This window comes from Bufo bufo, chromosome 6 (genome assembly GCF_905171765.1).
Source record: "Bufo bufo chromosome 6, aBufBuf1.1, whole genome shotgun sequence".
In the NCBI taxonomy this organism is placed as follows: Eukaryota; Metazoa; Chordata; class Amphibia; order Anura; family Bufonidae; genus Bufo; species Bufo bufo.
The window spans coordinates 71,891,828-71,904,516 of record NC_053394.1 but is presented as its reverse complement, the minus strand read 5'-3'; the positions used below and the strand labels follow the sequence as shown (position 1 = coordinate 71,904,516).

Sequence of the window (12,689 nt, the reverse complement as noted above, 5' to 3'; positions counted from 1 at the left end):
ACCAGCAACCTGTCCTAGAATATGAGGAGGACTGGCTGCTATCACTTGCAGAGCTGCCTAGAAGGATGAGGGGACAGGGCCTCACAACACACTGCACTGCTCTACAAGAGATGGTAATGATGCGATACTGACTATGATATGTCATCATGGCTGAGCAGCCTTACAGGAACGCTCACCAATGTGTAATATATGCAAGTGCCAGACCATAGTGTGTAGTGAGGCCCTGTCCCCCATAGGCAGCTCTGCAAGTGGAGGCAACCAGTTCTCCTCACGTAAAAAGATCATGCCAAGTAACTCCAAGTGAAGTAAATACAAAGTAAGTAAATGCCAGCCTACCAAGGTATGGTGGTCCCAGTGCAGTCCCTCCACCAATACAGCTCATATAAATATTAATTATATGAAGAGACGTCTCCTACCTGACTGACCAGATTTGGAGGCTGTAAGCACTTTTGTACGAAGCCAATAAATAACCAAAAATGACCACGAGGCACAGCGTTTCTGCAACAGTTTACACAGAACATGAAGATCATAGGGGCAAGTCTGACCTGTAAAACCAGCACAAAGTAGTCCACCGGCTTATTACGCTGGTAGAGGTAGTATTCAGGAGACTTCTTGTTCCTGTCATCGAACTTTAGTTCCTGGATGACATTTGGATGTTTGAGCAGCCTCAGAAGAATCTTCTCTGACATCTGACAGGGGCTAAAGGCATCCACTTCTGCAGGGGAAATAACGCAAGATAAATTACCATACAGTCCAGAAAGCTCAACCGCTTCCATACTCAGAGGAACCAGAGGCTAAGCAGGACCTGACGACTCTCCTGACATGTTTGCTTTAGTAAATACCTGGATAGCCAATGAAAGAACAATCCTGGAGCACCTTTTCTTAGAACTCTGCATAGTGGTGTTCCTCTGTTAATTCTCCTGTAAATGAACAAACAATTTGACAACTGGGCATCACTATCCCTCTAGTCAACAAAGAGTCCCTATATAATCTGACACTGTCCGAGATGACCTGATAATGTCAGAGTGTGCAAGATACTCCCCTTTGACAGGTAATTGTCAATTCACTTGTGCATTTCCATGAGGAGTAACAAAGGAACAAAAAAGAAAAAAAGTAGCAGCACTTACAAATCTATAGTAAAAATTCTCTATGGTGGTGATGCCCACAGTGTTGGATACTAGTCTGTAGTATGCCCGAATCATCCAGAATAAATCACAAATAAAACTGCAGCACTCGCCGGTCTTCAATTCATGCTGGTTTATTCACCAAAAATTGCGACGTTTCGACCTCTCTGTCTTTCTCAAGCACTCCGAGAGGTCGAAACGTCGCAATTTTTGGTGAATAAACCAGCATGAATTGAAGACCGGCGAGTGCTGCAGTTTTATTTGTGATTTATTCTGAGTAACAAAGGAACGTCACAATGCAGAGTCCTAAGAAAAGATGCTATAGAATTGTTATTTCATAGGGTATACAGGGTACAAGTCCCCTTTAAAATGGCATTTATGTTATGTATATTGCCTTAAAAGGGGTAATCCAGGATTTTAACACTGATGGCCTATCTGATCGGAGGGGGTCTGATACCCCATACTCTAACTGTTTAGATGTTTCAGAGTAGCTCCAGAAGTCTTTACGAGAAGTACAACGCTTTATCCATTGTGTAATGGACTAAGTTAGGAACTGCAGCGTTCACTAAATCGGAGCGGCTCTGCAGTAACCAGCATCGTCCACTAGACAATGGAAGGAAGTTCCAGTGCCGTAAACTGCTATTTGGCATGGGTGTGGAGTGTTGGACCCTTAAAAAACAGGACTCTCCTGAGGATAGGTCACCAATAGTAAAATCTGGGAAGACCCCTTTAAAGGCATTGTGCCAAGTTTGAAACTTATCTCCTATTCATAGGGTAGAGGATAAGAGTCTGAATGGTGGGAGTCCCAGTGGCCAGATGACAAGAATGGGCTTCTGGTGTCTCCCTGTGAAACGGGAGACATATGATCTCCCCATTATTGTGATCGGTGGGATTCCCAGTGGTCAGATGACGAGAACAGGTGTCTGGTGTCTCCCTGTGTGAATGGAGAGGCTCCATTCATACTGGAAAATACAAGACCTCCCCATTATTGTGATCGGATGTGGTCCCAGTGACCAATGACAAGAATGGGTGTCTGGTGTCTCCCTGTGTGAAGACGAGGCTGCACGGATACTGGGAGACATATGATCTCCCCATTATTGTGATCGGTGGGGGTCCCAGTGGTCGGATGACGAGAACAGGCGCCTGGTGTTTCCCTGTGTGATTGGAGAGCCTCCATTTGTATGGGGAGATACAAGATTTCCTCATCATTGTGAATGGTAGGGGTCCTTGTGATCGGAAGGCAAGAACTGGGGGAGAAGCTCCATTCATACGGGGAGACACAAGATCTCCTCATTATTGTGATCGGTGTGGTACCCAGTGGTCAGATGACAAGAGCAGGTGTCTGGTGTTTCCGCTGTTTGATTGGAGAGGTTACTGTCACGGTCCCTCAGGTGACTGATGTCAGGAAATCGAGAAAATTGGCTGAGCGTGGAGGAATCTAACAGACTCCTTGATTTCTTGATAGGGTTAATGACCACTTCCCTTTTCTCAGCTGTTGCTCAGTGGTCATCACTTCTACCCTTTATAGTCTCACCCACCCTTCTGACTATGCTGTTGATAGCGTCATTTGGGTTTGGCTGAGCTGGTGTGAGATCCTCTCTGGTGTTCCTGTTCTTCCATCTCTACAGAAGTTAAGTGTCGCGTTTGTTTATATTTGTTATATTCCCTGTTGTTGTATCTGGGCCTGAGACAGAGACTTCCATTCGTCCATCTGGGGAAAAATGGGTTGTCTCTGGTCCTATACTTATTCCAGGGCCTTATAGGGAAATCAGGGCCTAGGTATCCTGCTTATGAATATTCCTACCTTCAAGGTCTATCCATATTGATAGGTAGTCAGGGCCCGGATTAGGGTTGTCTAGGAGGTGACCTGTTTCTTCCCTACTTTCCAGGCCCAGTTACTGTTCCCCTTCCGTCGTGTGTCCAGTGTGGAGTCCCCCCTCCCCATACTGATCGTGATTCGTGACAGTTACATTCATATGGAGAGACACAAGATCTCCTCATCATTGTGATTGGTAGGGGTTCTTGTGGTCAGAAGTCAAGAACTGGGGGAGAAGCTCCATTCATAGGGGGACACACAAGATCTCCTCATTATTGTGATCAGATGGGGTCCCAGTGCTCGGATGACAAGAACGAGAGTCTGGTTTCTCCCTGCGTGAATGGAGAGGCTCCACTCATACGGGAAGATACAAGACCTCCCCATTATTGTGATCGGATGGGGACCCAGCGTTTGGATGAAAAGACTTGGGGTCTGGTGTCTCCCTGTGTCAATGGAGGGGCTCCACGAGACACGAGATCTCCCTATTATTGTGATCGGTAGGGGTGCCAGTGGTTGGAGTCCCACCGATGAGACTCATATCCTCTGGATAAGGCATCAGTCTAAAGCTTGGCACAACCCCTTTAAAACACTGAATACTAGTGATACTCCTTTACATGTTATACAGAGACTTTTCTATACGGAGAGATGCCAATGAGCATATTACTGGCCACAGATGAGCCTGTATGTACAAGCATAGGATCATTACGCCCCCGTTCTGTAACCCTCTCTCTTTGTTTTGGAAAAGGCTGACCCTGTGCCCTTTAGTGCCCGGAGCAGAGAAAAGTGCCACCACTACACGGAGGAAGTGCGAACAGGCGTAAGTGATCTCACGCTGTGATAAGCCGAACTTGCCTGTTGCTAAGAAACGGTGCATAGCCAGGAGAAGTTGCGGTGATATTTTAACCTTCATCTCATTGTCGGTTTGCTTAAAAGCGGAGAAATCTTGTTTTCTCTCTCGATGGGTTATTTTCTTTTTTGTTCTGTTATCAGCTAATAGAATTAATACAAAGAAAAAATGCAAATCTGTTAAAGAAATCCAGCATCGTGCTGCACATGCTGCAAAAACGGACAGACTGAGAAAAATACTAAAAAAACACAACTGAATCAACAGTCCAACCAAGCAACAGGTATATCTAATATCAGAAAGATATCCGGACATATTGAAGGCCATGTTCACATCTCCATTTTGGAGATCCGGCGCAAATGCCGGCTGTCGACCCGACAAAAAAAAAAAACTTTGGATGCACCGGTTTTTGTCCGGCCGAAACCCGACATTTATGCTGGAAAGTGCCCGGATCACCGCCAGACCTCACTGCAGTCAATGGGAATCCAGCGGTGAAATTGAGGATCCGGCAGGCTGCTCTGTGCCGGAACTGCCTGCTGAATCTCCTAACGAAGATGTGAACAAAGCCTTAGGTGTTACATTTGGACTGTAAATGTACAATATGACCCCAGGCCATGTATTCTAAGGGATCGGGTGGGAGATCCTATGACTGAGCTGAGTATCCAGAGAATATCGTTCCGAGCCAGTAAGCTGATTGCCCGTTGCTGGATTCAGCCTCGTCTGCCCACTTAATGGGAGCTCATCAATACGATGAACATAGGCTGGATTTTTCTGAAGAGGAACCGTCTAAATTCTAAATTCGAAGCCCTTTGCAATAGATAGTTTGATGTTCCAGGTCTGCCCTCTCAAGGTCTGCTGTCTGAGATCTCCGGAACAAGGAGATAACAAGGAGTCCAAGGATTCGGTCAGTAGAAATCTGACAACTGCACGGCTAATACACAACCCTGTTAATGCGGAACTGACGCAACTCTGCTACATGTCTAATTCTTCAATTGGGTTTTCCTATGGTGGCTTATACTTAAAGAATCTTTAGGATGTTACATAATACCTGATTTATTTTTTTTGTCACCGTGAAGTACTCCTCAACTCACTTTCATTATGCAAAGATCCTATGCTATATTGTCTCTCCAAGGGGGTGGCAGGGGGTTTGTCGGTACTATGTTCATCGTGCTGTACTATTTAAAATGTTCAACAAAAATTATCTGATTTAAAAATAATAGATCGATATCAAGTGTACAGAAAAGGTGATAAAGTTTGGCTATGTGCAAATTAGGTTTCTACTCTTAGTATACACTAAGGACAAGCTTCCGCGGCACGTTCAGGACACATACATACAGTCCCGCTCTTTGGTATGTGCCAGTATACCTTATACCGAAAATACTGTTTGAACAGTACAGAAAAGTGTAGTCTACTGTGCTTTTTTATATACAGGGATCACACAATATATACCATTTTTTCCCCACATGGAACTTATAGGCAACGTATGTCACTACATGTCCTTACAGTGGCAAACCTCAGAGGTATACGTCGAAAAATCCTCCTGAGCATGCCCCCAACAGTAGGCTCAATTTGGTTTCAAAGGAGCCTTACTAATAAGCAACCATTCACATGGCATTACTAAAAAAGTTTAGAAAATGATATACCATATTTTTTGCATAGATCACCATCAAAGAGGACATTAAAGAGGACCTTTCATAGTTTTTTTTATTAATTAAGATAAATACCGGTACCTTTACTTGCGGGGTACTCCCTACTGATGCTGCCACCCTGCCTGATTTTTTTAAATATCGCTCCTACGCCCCGCTGTGCCCCCCTGCAGTTTTCCCGCTCAGTATGCTAATACTGAGCAGCGGTACAGGGAGGAGGAGACGCCAGGGTTTCTCAGTGGGCGTCTCCTTCTCCCTGGCTGTGCCGCGATCCAATCACAGCGCAGAGCGTCACAGCCAGGGAGAAAGAAAAAAGCTCACCTTCCCCCTGGTGGTGACGCTCTCTGCCGTGATTGGATCGCGGTACAGCCAGGGAGAAGGAGACGCCCACTGAGAAACCCTGGCGTCTCCTCCTCCCTGTACTGATGCTCAGGGGGCACAGCGGGGCGCAGGAGCAATATTTAAAAAAAAAAATCAGGCAGGGTGGCAGCATCAGCGGAGGGTACCCTGCAAGTAAAGGTATTTATCTCAATTAATAAAAAACCATGAAAGGTCCTCTTTAACCTCTCCATAACCTTGACCTCCAGGGCAGCAGGCATTTCCCAGTTTGTAACCTGGACTACCAGGAGAGAAAACTCTAGACTACTAAGTATGCAGATATTAACCTCTGCATTGAGCTGAAGATCCAGAGGAGCAGACATTAACTATTCCATAACCTTAACCACCAAGGACAAATGGTTCAGTGGGTCCTGGGTTCGTATTCTCGCAAGGGAAACATCTGCATTGAGTTTTCATGTTCTCCCTCTTTTTCTCTCCAGTTTCCTCCCACACTTCAAAAACATACTAATATGTTACTTAGGAATTTAGATTGTGAACTCCAATGTGAACAAGCACCGATGTAACTGGTGACCATTTAAATGCAGGCTGAAGAATATGCTGGCACGATATAATGGAATTAAATAATCCTAAGCCACTCCACTACCCTAGACCACCAGGGAAGTCTGAAATTCATCTAAAAGCCTTTGTTTCCTTTATTACTGTTGTTTAGCCTTGAGTGCATCTTATAGTCCACTGTATCCGGTAGTTATAGCAAATGTATCAGAGACATTATTTCAACTCACTGTATAAATCTGTTTCATCTAGGATTTCAGACTTGATTATTTCTTCTATAACATCTTCCAAGGTAACAATCCCTAGGACTTCATAAAACGGGTCTCCTTCTCCTTCATTGTTCACTCGCTGCACTATTGCCAGGTGGGATTTGCCTAGAGAAATAGAAAGACGTATATTAGGCCCTCTTATTTTCGATTACAAAGAAATTGAAATATAAAAAAATAATATATCACTGCATACAATAGATTACAATGTAATGAGATGAGGCTACCAAGAAAGTCAGGATAGCAACACGTAATACTAAGGAAGTCTGATAGAAACATCCATGAACGTTCTCATTTGTAAGGTTCGAGGTTACAATTGGGTATTGCATCCATGGGTGCAGGTGCAGCACAGGAGAAGTCGGGATGATAGCTGCAGACCAGTGCTCTGTGAACGGTGTCTCTCCGGAGTTGGTGCCATTACTGGTAGTTGCCAGGACGGCTAGGTGACGCCGCATCGCGTTTTGCCAATATTTTGGGAAAAACTGCATCACATCCACCACACTGTCACAACATGCTACAACTAGACAGACGTAGGCTGAAGTTACCGTACAGATGCACACTACTGGCAGTACAGAATACAGATCATACTTGGGCTACTTTCACATCTGCCTTTTTGCTGGATCCGTCATGGATCAGCAAAAACGCTTCCGTCATGACAATAGAACCGGCTGTATCCGTTAGGAGCGGATCTGGTTGTATTTTCTCTAAAACAGTCATGACGGACCCGGCACTAAAACAAGTCAATTGGCGCCGTTTTCTTTTGTGTCCAAGAAAACGGATCCGCATCCCATAACACGCTCAAAAACACTGCTTGCAGCAGTTTTCTGTCTGGCATAGGAACGCAACCAAACAGAATGCATTCTGGTGCACTCCGTTCCGTTTTGTCCCCATTGACAATGAATGGGGACAAAATGGAAGCGTTTTCCTCTGTTATTGAGATGCTATGATGGATGTCAATACCGGAAAGGAAAATGCTGATGTGAAAGTAGCCTGAAGTAACCGGAAATGTGGTACTTGCAAATTTGAGGGCATATATTAGCCATGGATTTAACATTCTGCACTGGAAAGGCTGAAATCTGCAATGTGAATCTGCAACGATAATACAAAAAAATGGGTTTCGACGTTTTGGACTTAAAGAACCTTTGTCAGCAGGTTTGTGCCTATGACACTGGCTGACCTGTTACATGTGCGCTTGGCAGCTGAGGACATCTGTGTTGGTCCCATGTTCATATGTGCCCGCATTACTGAGAAAAATGATGTTTTAATATATGCAAATGAGCCTCTAGGAGCAACGGGGGTGTGGCCATTACACCTAGAGGCTCTGCTCTCTCTGCAACTGCACTTGAAAACACCCTCTGCAGTGAAAACATAATCACGCCTGGTCCTATCGATCAAAGTGCAGGAGGCGCAGCAGTTGCAGAGGGAGTTGAACCTCTAGGTGTAATGGTAACGCCCCTGTTGCTCCCAGAGGACCATTTGCATATAATAAAACATCATTCTTCTCAGTAATGCGGGTGCATATGAACATGGGACCAACACAGACGCCTTCATCTGCCAAGTGCACATGTAACAGGTCAGCCAGTGTCATAGGTACAAATCTGCTGACAGATGCCCTTTAAGAAGTCATGCTTATTATTTTATTATGCTAAGAGTGAAAACCCCATTCACAAGTACTGTACTGAAAAATGTCAGACACCCTGCATTAACAATACGGGCCACGTCTGTACATGGCCTCAAGGGGTTGATTAATACTTAGCTAATATAGTGGATTCCCCATTCTGGATCCTCCTCTACAATTAGCCAGAGCTAAGAAAGCAGTTCTTGCTTTGAAGGACCTGGCATGTCCATGCACTAAATTAAAGGTAATGCCTCATATCTCCTGTAGGGGTGCTGTAGAAGAATTTAATACTTGCCGTCAGGTTCCCACACAGATTGCAGCTGACACTATGTGGCCAGGATATTATCAGCCAGTCAATCTGACAAGAAACTATTGTCTAAACTAGGCAACCTCACTAAATTTCAGTGTCACGACAACTGAAAAATGGTTCAGAATTTAGTGATAAGAGTAAGGTTAGCCATCACAAGACACTTGACAGATGAACAATCATTTGGCCGGCAGCCATCTCTCCCGATCCACTATATACAAGCACACTAGGCGTGTTTTGTGTATGGGGAGAGAGAAGAAACTTCTTGCCAGGTACCTCTGAGAACAAAAAGGATTGGGCATGTTGAGGTTCAACTGCCCGATACTGATCTTCCCTGAAATCTCAGAAGAGAGTCAGGAGGCCCCTCTACACGTCAGATGGATGTCTGTTCCCGATGGTCAGCCATCAAGTCTAGTGTTGAGCAAACTTGTGTTTTCAAGGTTCAGGTTCGGGTTATCCAAGAATTCCGTTATGGATTCCGCTACCACGGCCCATAAGTTATAGTCCGTGGTAGCAGAATCCATAACCCGAACCCTGTACGGCGAACTCATCCCTAATCAAGTCTAAAACAGCAGGAGCCAGCAGATCCAAATTGTAGTTGGACATTTCCTTTCCAATTCTCACCACCACTATTTCAAGACGGGCAAAAAAAATAATAAATCCTTATCCAACAAGTCTCTCTTTTATGGCCACTTTAACAACTTAAAATGTAGTCACCGCCTGATAATTACTCTGCATGAAAGCAAAAGACTTTAGGACCATGCCAAGAAAGTAAAGCCTTGCATTCTGTCTGAGGAGGCCTGCCATGTATGGCATTCAACCAAAATAGCATGAATTTTCCAACAAGTAAGGAAGACTGAAATAAATCTCTGCACAATGCCGATAAAAATACACTGTAGACGGCTAAAATAGCGCTAGTATATAACCGGCCCGGGACCTAAGAGATCGTCTTCCAGCCGATATAAAACAATGACAGTCACCCAATAAATGCAATTTTCCCATGATCTGTCGTAAGTGGTTAAAAATTCTTGGTGAATGCTGTTTGCTGAAAGTTGAAATTCTTTCGCTATTCTCAGCTTGTGATCATTTAAAAGGAATTTTCCAAAGCAGGGTCTAATATTAGACTTAAAATGAAGTTTCCATTTCGTTCCAGTTATATTCTCACCAAAGTAACTGCTATATAATCTGATTGTCTTGGAGCCACTAATTTAAATGCAGATAGACATACTTAACATACCAGCAGAACACCAAAAGAGCCGACATTCGAGGGGCTGCTGTACAATCATCAATGCCATAAAGAAAACAGCATAAATGTATTGGAAACTTCAATGATTTAACATGTCGTTTACAAATCCTCACACAAATAAAAAAAAAAAAAAAATTCTTGTAGTAAATTCCGGTCTGGTGCATCGCCACCAAGCGGCTTATTTCCCCAAAAACAAACTGATCAGCAGTCGGGGACGGACCAGCTATCGATCCTACAGGGATATGGCCCAGGGGGTCGCCCAAGCCCTCTTAAAAGCTGCCGACCAGGTACATAACAATCTAATGTTCTCAGCATTAATACTAAGAGCATCAGATAATTATGCACCCAGGCGGTCGCTGCAGGTGCCCTCCTGTATTCAACTGTATCGCTGTCCTCCGGACGGTAAAGCCGGTAAATACTGCAGTTGAGGCAGAATATTGTGCTGCACTGTGGCATTTGGTTCTGCTGGGGCGGCATTTTATTCTGCACTGTGGTACTTGGTTCTGCTGGGGCGGTATTTTATGCTGCACTGTGGTATTTGGTTCTGCTGGGGAAGTATATTGTGTTGCACTAAGGTATTGCTGGCCCTGCCTACTTGTGTCGTTCCCTGCTTGCTTGTATTGGCCCGTCTTCTGTCAATTTGGACCTGTCTACAACCTGGGGCCACTTTTAGTTTTTTTCCTGGGCCACTAAGTTCTCAGTCGCCCCTGCAGGCAGTTGAAATCCATCGTGCCTAATCCCTATCTCCCTTGACATCTGCTGTCGGAGAAGAGTCAGGAGGTTGTCATTCACATTAGATGGTAGACAGAAGATTTTGAAATCAGCTAATTCTGCCAATGATGACATCTAATGCTCCAGGTTCTAACACTATGGATGGTCAAGGACCAATGAAGGCCAGGCCTCCAATAGTATCATTTTGAGTACAGAATTAGGTCAAAAGACCGTTCCATACAGTTTAGTTGTATGGAGACGTAACACAACAATGTGCATAACCTTAGTCCAGCATCACAAACAAAAACATGACTATATTCTTCTCAAAACCGTGCCACACCTACCTATGGTCAGCTCAGGTCAGTTCAATTGAAATCAATCTGTTGACAGGTGTGGTGCTGTTCTAGCAAGAATTCAACCATCATTATCTAGTTCTGGACAACCCCTTTTAAAGAGGACCTTTCACTAGATAAAAAAAATCTAAACTAACTATACAGACATGGAGAGCGGCGCCCAGGGATCTCCCTGCACTTACTATTATCCCTGGGCGCCGCTCCGTTCTCCCGGTATAGCCTCCGGTATCTTCATAGTTAGGCTCCACCCAGTGGAACCTGCCGGGGTCTCCTTCTCCTATGCTGTAGCACTGGCCAATCGCAGCGCTCAGCTCATAGCCTGAAAGGCTTTTTTTTCTCTCAGGCTATGAGCTGAGCGCTGCGATTGGCCAGCACTACAGCATGGGAGAAGGAGACGCCGTCAGGTTCCCCTGGGTGGAGCCTAACTATGAAGATACCGGAGGCTATACCGGGAGAACGGAGCTGCGCCCGGGGATAACAGTAAGTGCAGGGAGATCCCTGGGCGCCGCTCTACATGTCTGTATAGTTAGTTTAGATTTTTTAATCTAGTGAAAGGTCCTCTTTAACAGTCATACTACTAGCAATCAATCACCTTTAGGAAGGTGTTGAAAAAATGTTGCAAAGTAAGAATGCTTTAAAAAATTGAAGCATTAAGTTTAACTTTAAAGGGAGTCTGTCACCACATTTGAGCCTATTAGACAGATCAAATAGCGTTATATGTGCCACCCAGAAGTTTAAAACGGTACCTTTGTTGCATATACCGGCTCATAACCCCGCCCTCCGTGTGCCTCTGCCCGCCCGTTTACGCTCCTCCTCTCTCCTTTTCCACTGCGCCGGGCAGAGGCACACGGAGGGCGGGGTTATGAGCCGTTGGGGAGGTCCGGTCTTGGGCTCGGAAGATTGAGACGCCGCCCTGGGCACTTGAGAGGGCGCATTTACAGAACCTACAAAGTTCATTTTTGGCTGAAACAAGACTCCGGTATATGCAACAAAGGTACCGTTTTAAACTTCTGGGTGGCACATATAACGCTATTGGATCTGTCTAATAGGCTCAAATGTGGTGACAGACTCCCTTTAAATTTATTCTGCAGCGCGACAATGACCCCAAACATACAGCTAATGTCATTATGAACTATCTTTAGCATAAAGAAGAACAAGGAGTCCTGGAAGTGATGATATGGTCCCCACAGAGCCCTGATCTCAACATCATCCAGTCTGTCTGGGATTACATGAAAAGAAAGAAGGATTTGAGCAAGCCTACATCTACAGAAGATCTGTGGTCGGTTCTCCAAGTGATCTGGAACAACCTCCCTGCTGAGTTCCTTCAAAAACTGTGTCCAAGTGTACCTAGAAGAACTGATGCCGTTTTGAAAGCAGAGGTTGGTCACATCAAATATTGAATTCGCCTTTCTCTTTTGCTCATTTACTTGGCATTTTGTTATTACAAATAAAGTGAATGAACAAAACAGAAATCTAAATCCAATCAATATTTGGTGTGACCACCCTTTGCCTTCAAAACAGCACCAATTCTTCTATTTGCACAAAGTTTTTGAAGGAACTCGGCAGGGAGGTTGTTCCAGACACCTTGGAGAACTAACGACAGATCTGGATGTGGGTGTAGGTTTGCTCTTCATGTAATCCCAGAAAGACTCAATGACGAGACCAGGGCCCTTTAAGGACCATATCATCAATTCCACGACTCCTTGTTTTGTTTTTTTTACACTGAAGATAGTTCTTAATAACATTGGCTTGTAGATTTGGGGGGTCACTGTCCTGGTGTAGAATAAATGTAAATTTTAATTATTAACATTCTTACTTTGCAGCATTTTTCCCAGCGTAAAACATTTGCACAGTAATACATTTATGC

At 44.5% G+C, this 12,689-nt stretch overlaps 1 protein-coding gene across 2 annotated transcripts in view; it reads right to left on the bottom strand.

Moving 5' to 3' along the window:
• The window catches only part of CNNM2 (cyclin and CBS domain divalent metal cation transport mediator 2), a 129,488-nt gene that overhangs the window by 30,714 nt on the left and 86,085 nt on the right, over nt 1–12,689 (bottom strand). For both annotated transcript variants that reach the window (XM_040437695.1, XM_040437696.1), the window contains exons 2-4: nt 6,552–6,695; nt 3,793–3,930; nt 546–715 (exon numbers count right to left, since the gene is read on the bottom strand). In XM_040437695.1, the coding sequence (XP_040293629.1) occupies nt 546–715; nt 3,793–3,930; nt 6,552–6,695 (452 nt within the window). The remainder of the gene's footprint in view (nt 1–545; nt 716–3,792; nt 3,931–6,551; nt 6,696–12,689) is intronic.